The 19,432-nt window shown below is 32.9% G+C and overlaps 1 protein-coding gene across 1 annotated transcript; it reads right to left on the reverse strand.

Moving 5' to 3' along the window:
* Window positions 1-2,671: 2,671 nt before the first annotated feature.
* Window positions 2,672-18,174, reverse strand: LOC135836914 (uncharacterized). The gene is made up of 3 exons (XM_065351991.1): window positions 17,920-18,174; window positions 14,291-14,464; window positions 2,672-13,335 (listed from the first exon to the last, which is right to left on the reverse strand). Exon 3 carries the CDS (start codon window positions 13,230-13,232, stop codon window positions 5,127-5,129), a length of 8,106 nt encoding a protein of 2,701 aa, XP_065208063.1. The 5' UTR covers window positions 13,233-13,335; window positions 14,291-14,464; window positions 17,920-18,174; the 3' UTR covers window positions 2,672-5,126.
* Window positions 18,175-19,432: the final 1,258 nt, after the last annotated feature.

Genomic DNA, 19,432 nt, shown 5'->3' on the forward strand with positions numbered 1-19,432 from the left:
AGTGAAAGGGAGAAAAGTAAGTAAAATTCAATTTTTCCAACTCCAAAAATTTCTGACATCAACCCTTCACTTTCTCGTAAATTTATCAGTTTTGAAAAACTACCTATCAAATTTCTAATGCCCAAGAAAAGAAATGAACACAAATGTCTCGAACTGCCGCAATAGGTACTTGCCGGAATTCATTTCATTTCAACAAATTATATAAAAATATCACAAAAAATTTCGTAAACATAAATGCAACTGCGAAGCTGAAATTTATTTTTTGCTTTTTAGCAAATTTCTAGAAATTTAAATTTGTTTTTTTTCCGCGAAACAAAAAAAAACAAAATTCGATCAAATTGCGATCCAAAGCTGTAATTTTGTTAACGCCCTAATTTTGATCTCCCGAATCGATTGCGGTTATAGTTTCAAACTGTTCTGGAGCCTTCAATCGAGTTTTGGTTTTGGATTCTCCTATGTATTTTTGAAAAAAAGTTATAAATGGGATCAAGATAAAATTCAGCGCCCACAAACTCGTATTTGATGTCTTTGTATGTACTTGTTTTGATCGATTCAAGTAGTACACATTTTCAAAATCTGTTGGCGCCGGTACAAATCCAAAATGTTCTGACCCTATTCATGGCATTATTCGAGAACTGGAAAATCTGAGAATCAACCGGAGGCTCCAGAACTGCTCGGAATTTGAACAAATTTTAATTTTTATCATAAAAAATGAGCTAAACTTGAATTTTTCAAATTTTTCCAAAAATCGAAAAATGAATTTCAGAAGCTGAAATGTGCACTTGAGGTGTATTTTCGGGTTCTCTTTAGATTCCCTAATGTCCACTTCAACAATACGTGATGTTATGAAACTTCGGAAAAACAAAATGTTCGAACGTTCAACTTGTCCTCCCCCACCTATTTAAAGTCTAATATACAGGGTGCCCAGAAATATCGAGCACCCCTAAGAAAGTTTTTCATTAAAAATATAGGTTGGCAACGTGAAATAGATGCATATGATTGGTAAAATGTTATCTCTCCAGTCCAACAACCAATCATGTGCTATCATTATTAAATTATTATCATTCACTGTGACCAACCGAAGTATTTTAGTAGAAAACTTTTTTAGGGGTGCTCGATATTTCTGGGCACCCTGTACTCCAAATGTGGGTGGTAACTAAAGCATGCAATTTATTGTTTTGTAAAAAAAAAAAAATACCTAGGTAAGTAGTGGGTGCCTCCCAAAATTTTTCAAGTTTTAGGCTTAGGGCTTAAGGATAACAAAGCCTATTTTTGAGCTAAAATGAACTGATTTAGCAATCGAGAGCAATAAAATTCTGGGAAAACTCTCCTCCAAAATACAAAACAAAGACACTACAATGAAATTTCGAGGTAGGCACCTACTCAATTTCTCTATCCTTTTTATTTTCCCAAGATTTTATAGGTACCTATCGAAATGTAATTGAAGTGCTCAATTTGAATTTTTGTGAACAAAATTCTCGAATAAATTAAATTATGACTACTAATTGAGAGAGGAAAAATTCAAACTTTTAAAATGAGAGTCACCTTACCCCTCACGCTCTCCTCCATCCTTCCTAGATTAATAGTTGATGAAAATGATCATGATTGACAAAAATTGATCCCCATTTCAATTTTTTCTTTTCTGAAAAATAGTTCAATTTGAATTTCATTTATTCAAAAAAAAAAAAAGTAGAAAACAACGAAAATTCGTCAGATTCATTAAAAATTTGAGTCAAGAAATCATGCAATCAAAAAAATATTTAATTTTTACATTTTTTTCATTTCAATAATTTATTTCTATACATTGAACCATGGCCTGGTGCCGGCTGGAGTTTTTAAAAAATGAATTTTGATTGGCCAATTCATTTGACATAGTTGCCATAGTCGACATAATTGACATGTCAACTATGGAAAATGTCAATCGATTCCATTTGACGCGTCAAGGCACATCACTGATTTCATTCATGAAAATAAATTGCTGTCCCATTGACTCCTCCACTTAATTATCAAAAAATACTTGTTCAAATAAAATACGAACTTCAGGCGGAATTAAATTTTGAACCATGTAAGTTGATTATCTAGAACGCCTTGTGGAGCGAATTGAAATTGCTGAAGAAAAGTCAACTTTTGCGGGAGGCTCCGGATTAGCCCAAAACTTGTGACAATCGATTCGGAGGATCAACTTCTGGAAGTACGTAGAAGTAATTTAGAAATTTTTAGCAAAAATTGACATTTTTGGAATTTTTTCAGCTTAAAATTTGCAATAAAACTTGTTAAAAAATACACTCTCAGCTCGTCACCACGTGCCTTAATCGATTCGGGATGCTGAATTTATGACAGGATTAAATTTTCAGCTGCTGAAGGTGATTCTACAACGCTTTCTGGAGCAATTTGAAATACCTACCTGGAGAAAAGTCAACTTTAGCTAAAGGTATCAGATCGACTCCAAAATGGTGGAAATCGATTCGGAATTTCGAAAGATCGACTTCAGCAGCGTTTCGTTTAAAAAAATGAATACGTTGAAGCAAAAGCGAAAGGGAGAAAAGCAAACAAATTTTCAGTTTTTGTAACTTCAAAAATTTCTTACATCGGGTCCTCACCTTCTCGTAAATATTTCAAATTTGAAAAACTATCAAATTATAATTCACAGAAGAAAAGAAATGAACGCCAATGTTTCGAACTGCAACAATTCTCGCCGGAATTTATTTTATTTCAACAAATCACATACGTAAAAATATCACAAAGAAGTTTGTAGTCATAAATGCAAAAAAAAAATGTTCTTGCACGAGTAGGTTTTTAATATTACAATATTAGATACATTAATTTAAAAGATTAAATACATACTTATATAACTTAAGTTATAGGTAAAAAGATTAACGCTTACAAAATAGGTACCTACCCAGCAAATTGGCATCAAAAATTTTGAACAATAACTCGTACCTACCTATATACATTACATTTTTATAAGGGAAACTTTTTTTTTCAGAATGCATTAAACTCATTGGCCGCTTTTGAATATTTCTTGATTTTTAAAAATTTTATGATAAAATAGGTAGGTACTAGACTTTGAAATTTTTCAATGGATTTTTTTCTTCATATGTTTTATTGGAAAATGTACTCCGGCAATTGCATTAAAACGTTTGATAGAAAATTAATGCATGTTCTTTTGGTAGAATATTGGCTTAACAATTAAGAAACAATTGAAACAGCTAATACAATTAGGTACCTATGTAAATAACGATAAATTCATTACACTCATGGCACTCAAGTACGCAGGATGTATAACAAAAATAATTGACTAAATAAAACTATAATTAAAGGAGTTAACTGGCAAATAAACCTAAAAAATAATAATAGGGGAAAAAATAAATCAGGATACAACTTCAAAATCGATTTGAAAAAAGAAAAAAAAACTGAGAAAAAACAACTCGTTAAGTACTCATCAGTCATCTCTATCCCCAAGTCAAACCTTTCATTTTGAGTTGTACATGTTGTGTACCAAGTCCGAAATTGTACAATTCGGGGTTGGTACAGCCAATTTTGTACCATCTCCGAAGTGTTCAAATCAAGCGTGAATATTACTTTTTCATCGGACTTGGTTTGTACCAAGTACCATGCCCGGAGGGTCCGGACAAAGTGTTCGACTTGGTACAATTTAATGATGACTCTAAAATACACCACAAGCAAAATTTTCAGGTGCTGAAATTCATTTTTTAATTTTTGGGGCATTTTCAAAGATTCAAATATTGCTATGCTCACTTCTCAAGGAAAAAAAAATAAAAAGATCAAATTGAGGTACTAACTAAAATGCTGAAATTTGGTTTTTACTCTCTATTTTCAACTTCTAGAGTCGTGAAATTCTCGTACCTTACTCATTTGAAAACTATGCACCAAATACTTAGATTCGAATTCATTTTTTCATGGATTTTTCTAAGTCAAAGTTTTATCAAATTGTCGTGAAAGGCTGAAATTTGGATTGTACCATATTATCAATTTTATGAGTTAATAGCTGATTTCTCCAGTAATTTTTAAAAAAATTAAAAAAATTTTGGATTTGAACTGATACAAAATGGTTTTGAAAAAATCGATCGAAAAGGTCATAAAGATCGATGGCTAATCAGGGTTTATGCTAAAATTTTAATTTTACGCTAAATACTTATGTACAATTTACAAATAAAAAAAATCGCAAAAATCGAGATGAAAACGCTTCAAAATTTCCTGCCTCCAAAAATTTGCCGCCCTAGGCAGCTGCCCAAGTTGCCTGTGCGTAAATACAGCCCTGTTCAAAACCACCACTAAACGACTTGAGAAGTTGAAAATAGAGAGTGAAAACCAAATTTCAGCATTTTAGTTAGTAAGTACGAGTAGGTACCTCAATTTGATCTTTTCATTTTTTTTATTAAGAAGTAAGCATAGTAATATTGGAATCTTTAAAAATTCCCCAAAAATCAACAAATGAATTTCAGCACCTGTAAATTTTGCTGGTGGTGTATTTTAGAGCCATCATTAAATTTCCTTTTATTTGGTTCAATATTTATGAAATTTTAAAGGGATGTAAAATTCGAATTCATTCGTTATAAAACTATATTTCGGACTTTGCACAACACAAATTGTACCAAGTCGAACACTTTGTCTGGACCTTCCGGGCATGGTATAAACCAAGTCCGATGAAAAAGTAATATTCACGCTTGGTCTGAACACTTTGGAGATGGTACAAAATTGGCTGTACCAACCCCGAATTGTACAATTTCGGACTTGGTACACAACATACATACCTACCTGATACCTATACTAAGATAGGTAACTCCTACCTACAGCTAGGGTGCCCATGAAATATCAAGTACCCGAGTACCCCTAAGAAAGTTTTTCATTAAACATATAGGTTGGCAATGGCAACTGTCTATAGTTGGCAACGTGAAATATGTAGATGCATATGATTGGTGGAATGTGATCTCTCCAGTCCAACAACCAATCATGTGCTATCATTATTATCATTCACTGTGACCAACCGAAGTATTTTAGTAGAAAACTTTTTTAGGGGTACTCGATATTTCTGGGCACCCTGTACTACATACAAATGTTTCTTTCTCACCAACTATAACAACACGTTTCAAAAAGGGTACAAACTACAAACCACGGGACTCTACCATTCTTAATTTTTCTGAAAGCAACTCGAAAATATCCTTCTGTGCATCATTATTAGTTAATTCTAAAAGTGTCTTATCATTTGTGTTTTTCGCATTCAAGGCAGCTTCCCATGAATCAAAAACAAAATCTAACGCCTCGAATACAGAATTAACGGCATTTCTTTCACCCTCCTCAACAATTTGAAACAGTTCATTGATAGAACGGAGTAGCTTTTCAACGTCAGATCCACACGTCGCAAGATTTAGAGGAGTTTCATCTTTTTTATTTGGGACATTGTAACGAGCTCCATTTTTCAAAAGTAACTGAGCAATTTTCAAACTACCACAGGACAAAGCTGAAATATGTAATACTGAATAACCCCTCTGTCCTGGATTAAGAACATAATTAACATCAGCACCCCTCTCTATCAAATTCTGAACTACTTCTATGTGGTCATTCAACACTGCGAAGTATAACGGAGTCCAATTTACAAAATCGTCTGACCAAAAAGGGTATTTTTTCATTTTTTCCATAGCTTGCGAGAAATGAGTTATTTTCTCAAAATTATTACATAGTCTGAGATTAGGATTAGTCCCATGGTCTAAAAAGATGTTTATTGTGTCTGCTTGTCCTTTGAGAGCTGCGTAATGTAGTGGTGAGCCATAATGCTCATCTTGACCATGGATAATTGCCTTCACAAAATCTTGTTCAACGTTTTGTAACACGCTTGTTACCTTGTTTATATCATCATCTTGAACAGCATAAATGAGGTTTTCATACCCCTCATGAAGCTCCTCAAATATGTCGAAAATTCGTTTTGATTGATCAGCAAACTTTAACATTTGTTTTAATACTGGTAGTACATTTCGCTGACCTATAAGATCCAGCAAAGACCAAACGTGTACCAAATCATCAAAACCCGCAGTATCATCAGAAATTTCTGACACTAATTTTTGTAAATCTTCACGCTCACAAGCGATATTTTTCAAACCCAAAATATCTAATATTTGATCTTCATTAAATATCATATTATTATGTTCACTACTCGACTTATTTTTCATTTCCAGCAGCTTATTAAATACTTCTTCAATTTTGATTACTTTTTCTGAAATTTCATCTAATGCATCGGTGATTGTATAACATTGATGAAAATACATCAACAAAACATCGCACAACAAATTTTTCACCAACTTATTTAGATATTTTTCTCGGCCTATGTTTTCTTCATCAACTTTTTCAACTATCTCAATTTCATTATTTATCTTATGAATGCATTCCTGGAATGAGGAAAATTTGCCAGGAATTAGACGTTCACCCAGTAATATGACTGGATGAGTTTTTAGTTGATCTACAGCACATTTCACCAAGTTACTATCACCATCTACTCCTAGAATGTAGTACTTGAAAAACAATTCCATCATAACAGCTTTGAATATAGGAAAATGATGTACAAGTGGATTACAGAGAACAGTTCCTTTTTCTGGAACAGGCCATACACATATCCTATGATTCTGTGTATTATCTGTTTCATAATTGCTTTCAAGATGTTTAATATATGTAGAATAATTCGTAATGCAGGAAATCAACTGAGGTATACGATGTTTGTGTTCACATTCCTCTTGATAGTGAGGCAATATACGTAGTTCCTTTGGGTTTATTGTGATTTCCATAGCTTTAAAACCAAGAGAGCTAATATAATTGAAAATCAATCGCAATAATATTTGTCTCGGGTCATTATTTTCTTTATCACTCACTCTATGTAAGTTGTAAATTTCATTTAAAAGTTTATGCATGTCATTTAGTCGCTTAACAATGCGGTAAGTTGAACCTGATGGAGGTTCATTGCGTCTACGTCTCGCATCTATGTAACTATATCCTATACCAGCTTTCAAAAGCTGTTCAATAATTGGGAACAAATTGCATAAGTAATTATACCTACTGCTATATGAAGAACAACGATCAATAAAGTTTCTACGATCAAAGGGGGGAATATTCACTAACATTAACGGATTACAAATGTTTGCAATCTTAAATTTGTCAAGAACATCATTCAAACAAAAGGAGAAATCAATGCCTTTTTTAAAAGCAAGCTCAATTATTTCTGCAGGCTTATCATAAGAAATAAACAATTCTCTAAGCATAAGGTTGCTCACTGGTATTTTGAATTCATGATGGAGAAATACATTCACAATACCAGCATCAGTTTTTTCTATCAACAATTTGATCACTTCCACTGAGGCTTTTCTCGCAATGGCTTCATATATTGGTAATTTTTCAACACCTTCGACCGGATCCTCGTAAGGCTCGCCATCAACAATATTCAATTCTAAACAAGATTTCAGAATGTCGAATGCAGCATTTCGACATATGCTCTGAATTAAATCCTGCCCGTTTACATCTTGCCACTCAGCATCATAAGAGAACCTTACAACTAGAAATCTCATGATATCAAGATGGCCATTTTCAGCGGCTATCCATAAAGGACAATGGAGCCATTCCATTTTACTAAGATCTTGTTTCAGCAATTCAGTGTTTAGACTCGTCAATGCACTTGCAAGTTTTGTATATCCCATTTCCGCACATAAGCATAATAATTCTGGTGATTGATTCTCAATGATCTTTGAAAGATTTCCTTTTTCTTGCTTCTGTAAGAAAAACTCAATAATCCCTAGTAATATCTTGATGGACTGAAAATGATCATCCTTTGTTGCACCGTAATTGTCAATTTGATTAGTAAGTTCCAATAACAAAATTTCTATCTTATTTTCCCATGTGGAAAGATTAATGCTACTATTGAAATACTTTTTAGCAATCAATGCCAAAAACCTGGAAACTTGTATCACACCATCCTCGATCAACATCTTGATAACAATATCCTGAACAACTTTTTTCTGAAAACTTTTTGCTTGAATAGAATTAAATTTTTTCCAAATAAATTGCGCAGCAAGGTATTGGGCAAAAGTAGGATGAATAAATTCTGGTTTACCATCGATAATTTTACTAATGACTCCGGTTTTTGTCTTTGCTTTGCTAATGCGTTTTTTTAATTCCTTTACTTTTTCCAGTTCTTCTGTAGATAGCACGTTTTTACACTGATCTACTTTGAATATTGAACACACAGCCAATATTTCATGACTTCTCCTAAATTCTGAACGCTTACTTTCTTGATCAATTAATGCACTAGGTTTTTTTCTATCATGTTCACTAGAGATTAGGTTCTCCAACTCAATATCAAGCTCGTTTTCAAGAAATTTTTCATAAAGGGTGACTAAATCCAGCTTATTAGCCAGTGCATCTTTAAATTTGTGATGAATAAATTTATTCACAATACCATCATTGGTTTTTTCTATCAACAATTTAATCACTTCTGGTGCTCCTTTTGTAAGGACTTCATATAGTGGTAATTTTCTAACACCCTTGTGATCATTGAAAGGCCTGACATCAATAATATCTAGTTCTAAACAAGACTTCAGAACGTTGAATGTAGATTCTCTACATGCATGCTCAATTAAAATTTTTCCATCTTTGTCCATCCACTCAGGATTATAAGAAAACCTTCTAACTAGAAATGTTATGATAGCAAGATGGCCATTTTCAGCTGCTAACCATAAAGGAGAATGCGACCATTTTCTCTGACTAAGATGTTGTTTCACTAATTCAGTGTTTAGACCCTCCAAAACTTCTGCAAGTTTTGTGTATCCCATTTCAGCACATACACATAATAAGTTTAGTGATGGATTATTGCTGATTTTTAAATTATTCTTCATAATTTCTGAACGAACCTTTCTGATTTCTAAATAATTCCTCCCGAATTGAAAATATTTCTCCGTTTCCCTCATTTGTTCATTATTCATCTGGATTTTTGGACCATTTCCCCAGATTAATGGACTTCTAAAGCGGAAATTTCTTTCTATTTTTATACAATTTTCTTCTCCTTGCTTCTGAAAGAAAAACTCAATGATCCCTAGTAACAACTTGATGGAGTGAAAATTAGCTTCCTTATCTCCATAATCTATAATTTGATTAGTAAGTTCCATTAACAAAATTTTAATTTTATTTTCCAATTTGGAAAGATCAATGCTGCTGTAGAAATACTTTTCAGCAATCAATACCAAAAATTTTGAAACTTGTATTGCACCATCTTTGATTAACATCTCAACAACAATATAATTAACAATTTTTTCCTCAAATTCTATCAGTCCATACGTGGAAATGAATTTTTTCCAAATAAATTGTGCAGTGAAATATTCAGCAAAAGTACGATGAATAAATTCTGGTTTATCATCAACAATATTAATGATGACTCCTGTTTTTTTTCCTGCTTCGCTTATGAGTCTTTTCAATTTCTCTATTTTTTCCAGTTCTCTTGTAGATAGCAATTTCTTACACTGATCTACTTTGAATATCGAACACACGGCCAATATTTCATGACTTATCCTAAATTCCAAATGCCTATTCATTTCATAAATTAATGCGCCAGACTTTTTTCTATCACGTTCGTTAGATATTATTTTTTTTAACTCAATATCAAGCTTGTTTTCAAGAAATATCTCATAAAGAGTGACTAAATCTAGCTTATTAGCTAGTGCACCTTCATTTTCCCAAAAAGGTTCTGGACTTTTTTTAAACTTAATAGACAGCGTATCAGCAAGCATGCGAATCTGCAAAGGTATACTTGTAAATTTTCTATCTGGATCATTTGTAGTTTTGGAAAATTGATTCACTAACTCATCAATAAAAATATCAACTTTCTCTCCATCAAATTCTGCAATTTTCAGGTTTTTCTTCCAATATTTCTTCAAAAAATTGGTCTGATCTTCTTTAAGAAATGGTTGCAGTCTGTAAGCAAACGTACTAAACTGATTTTCAGGCTTGCGTAGAATGTTATAAGGACGCGTAGTCAACCATAAACTTTTAACTTTGGTATCTTTTAAAACTTTCAGTAACTTCACAACAAGATCATTATAATGTGGACTGATCTCATCAAATCCATCAAATAGTAATACTACTTTACCCTTATTGAAAAAATGGACAAAAAGCTTAATTTCCAGTAATGATGATCCTGTCATATTTTTAATAATATTGCTTCCAGCAGCAATTTCAAAATCATTATTCTGTGTAAGACATAAGCTCATCACATCTTCCACTTTCCCATCAACTGCATGATCTCCAGGAAGATATACATCTTTGTCAAAAATCATTTTATAGAGAAATTTCACAGCTTCCAGTACACTGATTTCTATAGTACCTGAGTTAGTTTCCAGCCACTCTGAGAATTCACTGGAATGATTTATCAAGTTACTTCTAACTATCCACAGAGGAGATAGTGTAGTATTCTGGGTGTCCAGTGACAAACGAGATAGCAAAACTGATTTTCCCATCCCTGGCTCTGCAGCAACAAGAACCACTTTATCATATACATCTGTAATTTTGTTTAGTTTATATTTTACAACACTCCGTTCAGATGTATCTATAAATGTACATAATTTTGTTAGATCACCACAAGATTGTTGCCATCTGTAGATGTACCTATCGTTCACTCCTTTTTCTTTTTTCAACCAATGTATATTATATTGTTTTCTGTATCCCTCATGCAGTTTTTTAAATTCATACCGTGAATCAGAAATTAATATTATATCTGTATATGACCCATGTTTAGATCCAATCTCTCTCTTTACATAATCACACGATTCAAAAGGTCTATCTGGATTTTCCTCATCAATTACCAAAAAATTTTCTTCTATAATGAAATCTGATCTAACCACTACACAACGAATAAGCATACGGTCAATGAAGTAATCCTCAACCTCAGTATGTGTATGGTCAATGAGTGGTTTACCTATCTTTAATTCATCATTTTTAATAAGCATAGATACCACTTCTTCTGACAATAGATATTTTGACTCCGCATCTACGACTGCATTTAAACTTACTTCTTTACCAAGAAAAAAAACTTTTCCTTTTTTTAAAATGTTTTTTTGAGACTCTTCAGTAAGATCAGTTAGATGGGTCTTTCTATCTTCAATTTCTTTGTAACGATTAGGCCTTACCTGGGAAAAATCTGTTTTAAATATTTTAGCAAACTTATCATCCTTCAAAGTTATGAGAATGACCTTTTTATCATTTTCATTTTTTAATAAAGCAGATAATGATTTGTATAATTTGTACCATTTTGCCCCCTTTTTCTTGGCTTTGCATTCAATTGCTAATAAATTAGATGCTCCTGTTCTGAAAGCTTCCATTACATGTTTCCAAATATGCAAAAGAGAATCCAAACGCATATAAATATAACTATCCTCCTTTTGATAGCTATTCAGGGTTTTCAATGTTTGGAGTACTTTAATTGAACTAAAAATTGTGTCATCACAAGAGCTAATCAAGTTGAAAATTTGTTTTTCTGAATTTAAGAAGTTTTGCAGGACAATAAAATCCTTACGAAATGATATTCCAAACTCCTCCATCTTAGCACGATAAACTAAGGTAGGACCAATCAATACCAACTTAGAGACTTTATGGTGAATTTTTACAAAAAGTTCATTACCTTCTTCATTTGTTAAAAAACTACCCTTTTTCTGTTTCATCCAATGCAGCATATCTTCCTGAAGCTTACTAGCCATGAGTTCAGTATCAATTAATTTGAAATCTTTGCCGTTGCCCATTAATTTGCCTTTGCTTATTTCTTTTTGGATAATATCACCTAGCTTTTCTTCATTGGGCTGGTTGACTGATAAAACGAAACTCTCAAAAAATCCATCTATATCATCATCAGGTAAAGAAAGTTTCTTATTAAACTCCTCCTCTTCATAAGTTTCAAAGTTGGCTATATGAAATTTATATTGTTTTATTTTGGAAAATTCTATTCGTTTATCTCCAAGTTTTTTTATGAATTCAGTACGGAACTGTTTCAAATGATCAGGCAATTTTTCACTCTCAACAAGAAATTTTGAGTTGAAATAGAATAATTCTTCATTCTCGTCTTTCTTTTTTACAAAAACATATCCTGCTAATCTATCAATATCTTTTATAATACCATCCTGATTCTCTAGTTCCCTATGTAATATTCTGACAGTATTTGTATTAGCCTTTTTTATTGCTTTTGCAATACTTTCAGCTAAAGCTTCTGGATCAGTAAGCGGAGAATTGGAATGTAATTCAATTTTTTCTTTTAAAATCGGAGATATAATCAAATTTTCCTCTTCCATCTTCTTCCAAAACTCGTTTTCCTTGATTTTTGTCTTTGAGACACGCTGATATTCCTCATAAAAACTTTCTCTGAACTTGTTCAACTCCGGCAATCCATTTATGAACTCACTACGAAATTTGACTACTTCAACATCATTATTTCCAACAACACGCCTAATCACGTTTTCTCCGAGTACAACATGGTAGGCTTTGAATAAATCTCTCAATTCCAAACATTCGCCTTTAAACACATGATTAGCAAGCATGTATGCGAGTTTATGATGTTTTGACGTCCGACGTAACATTGGCACAATTTTTTCTACTTCAGGAAATTCATTTCGATTAATTCTATAGCGCTTAAATCCTTTGTGATTTCCAAAATGTAAAATTTTATCCGGATCTATAATTACTTTAAAATTGTTCGCTAAATTGTCGTCTAGATTAATATTTGTACAGATGGTAAAATCTTTTAACTTATAATCTTTAAATTCGGGATTTTCTTTGATTTTACAATACGAAATAAAGTACTTTTCAATACTAAAATCACCATCTTTTTCTGTGAGCAAATTACGAAGGGTTATTTTATTTTTAGTTTCATCTTGCTTATGCTTTGCTTGCAAAAAACGACATACATCTTTACCATTTTCATCGGTATAACCGAATACAATATCGTCGAACTTTTCAGCTGCGACCATTTCAGTTGCAAGAGTAAAATCATATTTTAAATGCAAACCTCGTATTAAAAATAGAATCAACAATTTCAGTTGATAAACGACACCGTGAGTTGTTGATTTTAACCCTGCCGCCGCATAATCTTTAGACATTTTTTGTTTCTTTACTGCACCAGTTTCTGATTCGGTATCTTCATCAAGTGTCCTTTTGGCTGTTGTAGATTGTCCAGCGGAATGCGAAGTTCCTGACATGTTTCAATAGCGGATTTTTCCTCCAAAAAGTCGGTAGTACTTATTCCTTTATCTATTTATGGTTCACAGGAAACTTGTGGATATATTCAATAGGAGTAGCACTCTGAAAATGTAAATACCTCTTGTATGATCACCGAAAATCACCCAACAATTGTGAAGTTAACGCAACTCGCGTGACATTTCTTGTAACCGAACACAGCTCGATCAAAAAAGATGCAAAAATATAGCATTAGAAAAACTTTTAGAGCATTTTTCGATTTTCGGTATTTAAAAAAAAATCAAATTTGGGGTTCAAAATTGATTTTAAAAAATCAAATACTTACCAAATTGACCAGTGGATCTGAAATTCTGGATATAGGTATACCTAAGTATCCTGTTTTCGACTCGCGAAATCATTTGAAAACTGTTTCAAATCAGTTTGGATGATTCTGATACTGCGACGTCAGCAGATTTTTGAAACTTTAAAATTCCACAACATTTCTCCAAACGAAGATCGAAAGCGGAAACTCATTCTCGGTTCGAGTTTGGAACAATATTTTTGTACAGCATGCCAAAACTAGGATGTATAAATGGTTCCAAAGTTCGAACTGCCGAAGTAGAACGCACAGATCTCGGAAAAATGGTCCATAATTGGTCAAGTGGGTCATCAAAAAGCCCCAATCACGATTATACGTGCGCTGAAGTGGATGTGGATAGATTTTACAATTTTTGTTTTAGAAAACTGGAATTTTTAAAGACTCGCTGGAGACTCAAAAACGACGTGAAACCACTTCTAGCCGACTTGGCTAATTTCGACTTCCAGCATCTTTTTTAAAACAAAAAGGCGAGTCGAAAATAGGGAAAATCCACATAATTTCAGATTTTTAGGTCAATTTGATGACAAAATTTTGATTTTGTTCTCATTTTTGATTTTTAGGCCCAAATTTGATTTTCAAAAATTCGCCAACAATCGAAAAATGCACACTACTGCCTAAAAAGCTGGTGGTATATTATTGCATGCTTTTTTTGCGATCTAGCTTTGTCCGTCTAATAAAATGTGTGTAAGTTGGAAGATCTACCTCGAAAGAATTGAATATTTTCAATTCAAAAAGGACCGAGGCCTCGGTCCTGAGCTCCATCAGAATTTCTTCTTCGTAAAAACCAATAGTTTCGAATAGTAGGCCTACGATTCAAATGCGTTATTTTTTTATATGTAGCTTTGATCAAAATGGACAAGATAAAGTAACGGGCCCCTGAAACAAATAATAATTTAGGTAAGTACTTGAGTACATCGTCGTAAATATACGATAGATTCCCGATATGCATTGTGAAACTGTGTCAGCAGTGACGTTGCAAGCCAAATATTGAAGGTTTGCGGAGTAGTGCTATTCTAAAACATCAACTGTAATATTATAGATTAGATATACAGTATGACACAAAAGTAATGCCCGGTGGCTTTTATTTCTGAGTGAAAAGAGCTAGAGAGATGAATGAAGCAGTGTTGAGTAGGGAAAAATAAAAGCTTTCAAAAGCGACCTTGAAAATTTCAGGTCCACGCACAGGGTATCCACAAATTGAAAAACCGGTTTGGTCAAACAATTCAAACTGGTTTTTACTGGCGCAATGTATTCTACACACTAAGGCGATATGACAAAAACATGATATGAATTTTTTGAAACCGGTTCATTAATTTGCAACCAGTTGACAAAAAATACCCACAAATTTGTAGATAGAGAAAAAAGCTTGAAACAAAAGTTGTACAGCCTAAAAAATTGAACCATTTTTGTTGATCGGATTTTGAAACCGGTTCATTAATTTGCAACCAGTTATCAAAAATTACTTAAAAATTGGATATCGAGATAAAAGCTTGAAACAAACGTTGTAGAGGGTGATAAATAACACAATTATTTGCAATCACATCCTGAAATTGGTTCATTGATTCGCATTCAGCAACCAGGTTTTGACAATCACCTAAAAATTGAGGATAGATAAAAAACTTGAAACAAAAATTGTAGGGCATGAAAAATTACACAATTCTGTTAAATCACATTTTGAAACCGGTTCATTAAATCGCAGCAAACCATCAAAAGTTACCTGGTTGCAAATTACTTAGCCATTTTCAAAATCCGATCAGCAAAAATGGTTCAATTTTTCACGCCTTACAACTTTTGTCTCAAGCTTTTTTCTCTATCTTCAATTTTTAGGGGATTGTCAAAAACTGCTTGCTAAATGTAAACCAATGAACCGGTTTCAAAATGTGATTGAACAGAATTGTGTAATTTTTCATGCCCCACAATTTTTGTTACAAGGTTTTTTTCTCAATCTTCAATTTTTAGGTAATTTTTGATAACTAGTTGCAAATTAATGAACCAGTTTCAAAATTCGATCAGCGAAAATGGTTCAATTTTTCAGGCTGAACAACTTTTGTTTCAAGCTTTTTTCTCTATCTACAATTTGTGGGTATTTTTTGTCAACTGGTTGCAAATTAATGAACCTGTTTCAAAAAAATTCATGTCACGTTTTTGTCGCTTTAGTGTGTAGAATACATTGCGCCAGTAAAACCAGTTTGAATTTTTTGACCAAACCGGTTTTTCAATTTGTGGACACCCTGTGCATGGGCCTGAAATTTTCGAGGTCGCTTTTGAAAGCCCTTATTTTTCCCTACTCAACGCCGCTTCGTTCATCTCTGTAGCTCTTTCCGCTTGGAAATAAAAGCCACCGGGCACCACTTTTGTGTCATACTGTATAGATATAGAAAAAACTGAAAAAGTAATAAAATTCAATAGATACAAAAAATTTGAATTAGAAAACAGCGAGTCAAGAGTAGAACCTGTGGCCTGGAAAAATCATTTTTACTATCTTCAATCATTGTTTGAAAAAAAAGTTCAAAATCAAACATTTCAAAAAGTTGCAGGTAATACTCGTATAATAAAAACTAAGTACAATAAAATGACTTTTAAAAAGCCAAAAAAAAATTTTTTCAGTTTTTACATTTATGTCACGCACAAACCATGGTTTCCCTTAATTTTTTGATTTTTCGCAAAAATTGTTGAAAATTTACCATAAAATGGCAGATAACATGAAGTATTTGTAAAAATGAAAATAAGCGAATAAAACAAACAGGAAAAATGATTTTTATTCATCATTTTTACACACGTCAGTCAGTCTTTTGGTTATTTTTTAGGCATTTTTGGTTCAGAATATGTCAAAAATCTGCGAAAAAATGAGGTATCCCATATTACCAGCATGTGAAAATTTTAATGCCGAAAATGTTTTATTTTATTTTCAATTGAGAAAAACAACTCACTGAAAAAGTAAAGTATGAAATACTTAGATAGTAAAATCATAAATCATGGCTCATTCCGACACTCTACTTAAAATTTCAAAAAAATACATATTTTTCGCGAAAATGTTCAAAAAATTGACGTATGTCTCTTGGGGTTGCATGAAAAAGTCACGACCGACGAATAAAAAAGAGTACACGTGACCAATCGCCTCCGGGTGTGGTCAGATCATCTTAGAATCATTTGAAAACATTCCTTAAAATTTTTTCCTGTTGGATAGCACCCATAGAATGCGAAAAAAAGCGGGTAGCCCATATTACTAGCAACCCCATATTACCTGCTTTTACCCTACTATACGACTAGGCTACTAAATGATTAGAAATTTTATTCGCTTTACAACTTCGGTTCTCGTTGTTTTTTATAGTTTTTGCGCTGGTCGCGAAAAACTATATTGTTTTCACTTTTTGTCAGTTCTTCAAACACATGAAAATCGTGAATTTTAAACTTCTTACCGAAAGCCAATAACCAATTAGCGTACAGTATTTGAAAATATAACCAATCAGAGAATAGCGTTTCTATACAACCAATCAACGATTAGTATTCGTAGAAACCGATTGCGAGACTGAATTTATAAACTGAAATAAATTACATTTTCATATTTTTGTGTAGTTTAAATGAAATAACACAATGAAAGTTGAAACACAGAATTGTCGTCAAAGTTATTTCTTATTTCTTTTATTAAATTTTAGCAATTTGTAAAGGTCCCTCTTTTTACATATATGCCGATTGCCAAACTGGCCAAATGACAATGATACAAAACGGCGAAGTTGAAAACAAAAAATTCCCTTCTCATGATGTACATATTATAATACCTACATTTGAATATATTCAACCAGGGAGTAAAAGTGATTTTCGACGAATTTTGAGGTTTATTTCCCTCGTTTCGCTCGGACAATTCACAATACACCTCAAAATTCGTCGAAAATCACTTTTACTCACTACCTGTTTTGAATAAATTACGATTTCTCATGAAAAGAAACACAAAACGCAATCGCAAAAACTATATCTTGGATCAGCGGACCCGCTGATCCCTTGTTTTATTATTAAAATCACGAACCTTTTCGAAGTACTTAGTTGGTCTACGACTAGTAGGTACCTCCCTCGACCTCTCACTAGAGAGATTGAATTTTAAAAAATGCATATCCCCTTTTTGATAAAAAAAATTGATCGTACGGCGACAAATGGTTTCAAAATGAAACCAAACTAGGCCTGTTCAAAATCTTCAATTTTGCCAACCTGAAAGTCAAATTTCACAGCTTGTTGAGTGGAAAATTCTACTCTCCATAGCCTCCAAAAACACTGTTATTTGTTTGCTAAGTACATCTCTAGATATCGAAATTGAATCTGATAGGTAATGAACTCACCACGTTGTATCAATCTATATGAATCCGATCGAATTCAAAAATATATGGTCGAAGGATAAGTCTTGATTGAAAACTTTGACGAATTGTTCTTCAGTCCAGATAACATCAACATTACACACGCACTTAGGTACTTTATATTAATTCACTTAAACGGTACATTTAATAACAAAGTATGATACAGAGTCGACTACACTAAAACTATGAACTTATGGAACGACGTAGGTAAGGTACCTACCTAATTTATTTAAAACTTGAAACTCGCACCTCGTGCTCACATGCAGCCTGCGGTTTTCTTTTCGCGATTCGCATACTTATTAGAATGAGTCAAACATCGATATCGTCACACATGCATTTTCATAGTATTCAACTATCACATCGATATATTTTGTATAGAACGAGCCAAACATCAATAGATTTTGGACTTTCCCGATTATTATATAACATTAAAACATACCTGATTATTTATGTAGTCGATGTTTCTAATGACAAATTATTCGTGTATACCTAGTTACTACTTAAATAAGTCGCGTTATATAAATTCTTTAATCAATTCGTTGCGAAGAAAATTCGCAGTTTCGTTGAGTGAGCGTGGGGGAAGGGACAAGTGCAGTAACAACTTGGAAAAAAATTCTTGATGGTGATTCACGTGCAAGATGAGATACGTAGATACCGGGAATTCATAAGTACTCTGTACCAGTGTCATCACCACCAGAGGGGAGTATCTAACAGATTCAACATCACTTTTTCATTATAGTTAGGTACTTCTTTCACAACCTATCTTCGACCAAATTTTTAGAAAGCTCTCAATTCAACCCCCCCCCTCCATCATACATACAAACAAAATTAACAAAATCAATTTTTTCAGTGGAAGATTTTCAAAAAAAATTGAAATTGAAAGAAAATTTTGTACAAATTTCTTAATTTTGATCAATTTTATTTTTTCAATAATTTGAAGGTTTCAGACTTTTGTTGCACGTTTGTATTTGTTCATTATTTCAATACCTTTTTGACTCAATTCACTACTCTCTCACTACCAATTTTTAAAATCACCACTTTTTCACTACTTTCAATACCTGTTAGATACCCTGTAAGTATATTGAAAAAAAAATACGCTCAAGTTAATTTGGACAGTTTCTAGACTACTTTTTAGAAAATCTGAAGTTCCCAAAATATACCCAAAGGATCCAGAACAGCCTGTAACCACCTCCAGTGCCGGCATTAGCACTGTCGCATATGTCGCAAAGTGGAACATAGCAGATTGCGACACACTAGAAATCTGTCGCCAAATAGGAAAAAATTTGAAAAATTGAAAAAAAAACGTCAATTTGGTAGCAAAATTATTAATTTGCCGACAAAATCACCAAAATCTGTCCGCAAAATTCTCATTTTTTTCAAAAGCTTTTGCACTCGCTTCGCTCGAGCTACATTAATATTTTCTATTCCTCAAATTCTTCATGATTGTGCTTGGAAAGTATTTTTATTTAGACTTTTAAAAATGTCAGTAGCGGAAAAC

The sequence above is a fragment of the Planococcus citri genome, chromosome 1 (assembly GCF_950023065.1).
Source record: "Planococcus citri chromosome 1, ihPlaCitr1.1, whole genome shotgun sequence".
NCBI classification, from domain to species: Eukaryota; Metazoa; Arthropoda; class Insecta; order Hemiptera; family Pseudococcidae; genus Planococcus; species Planococcus citri.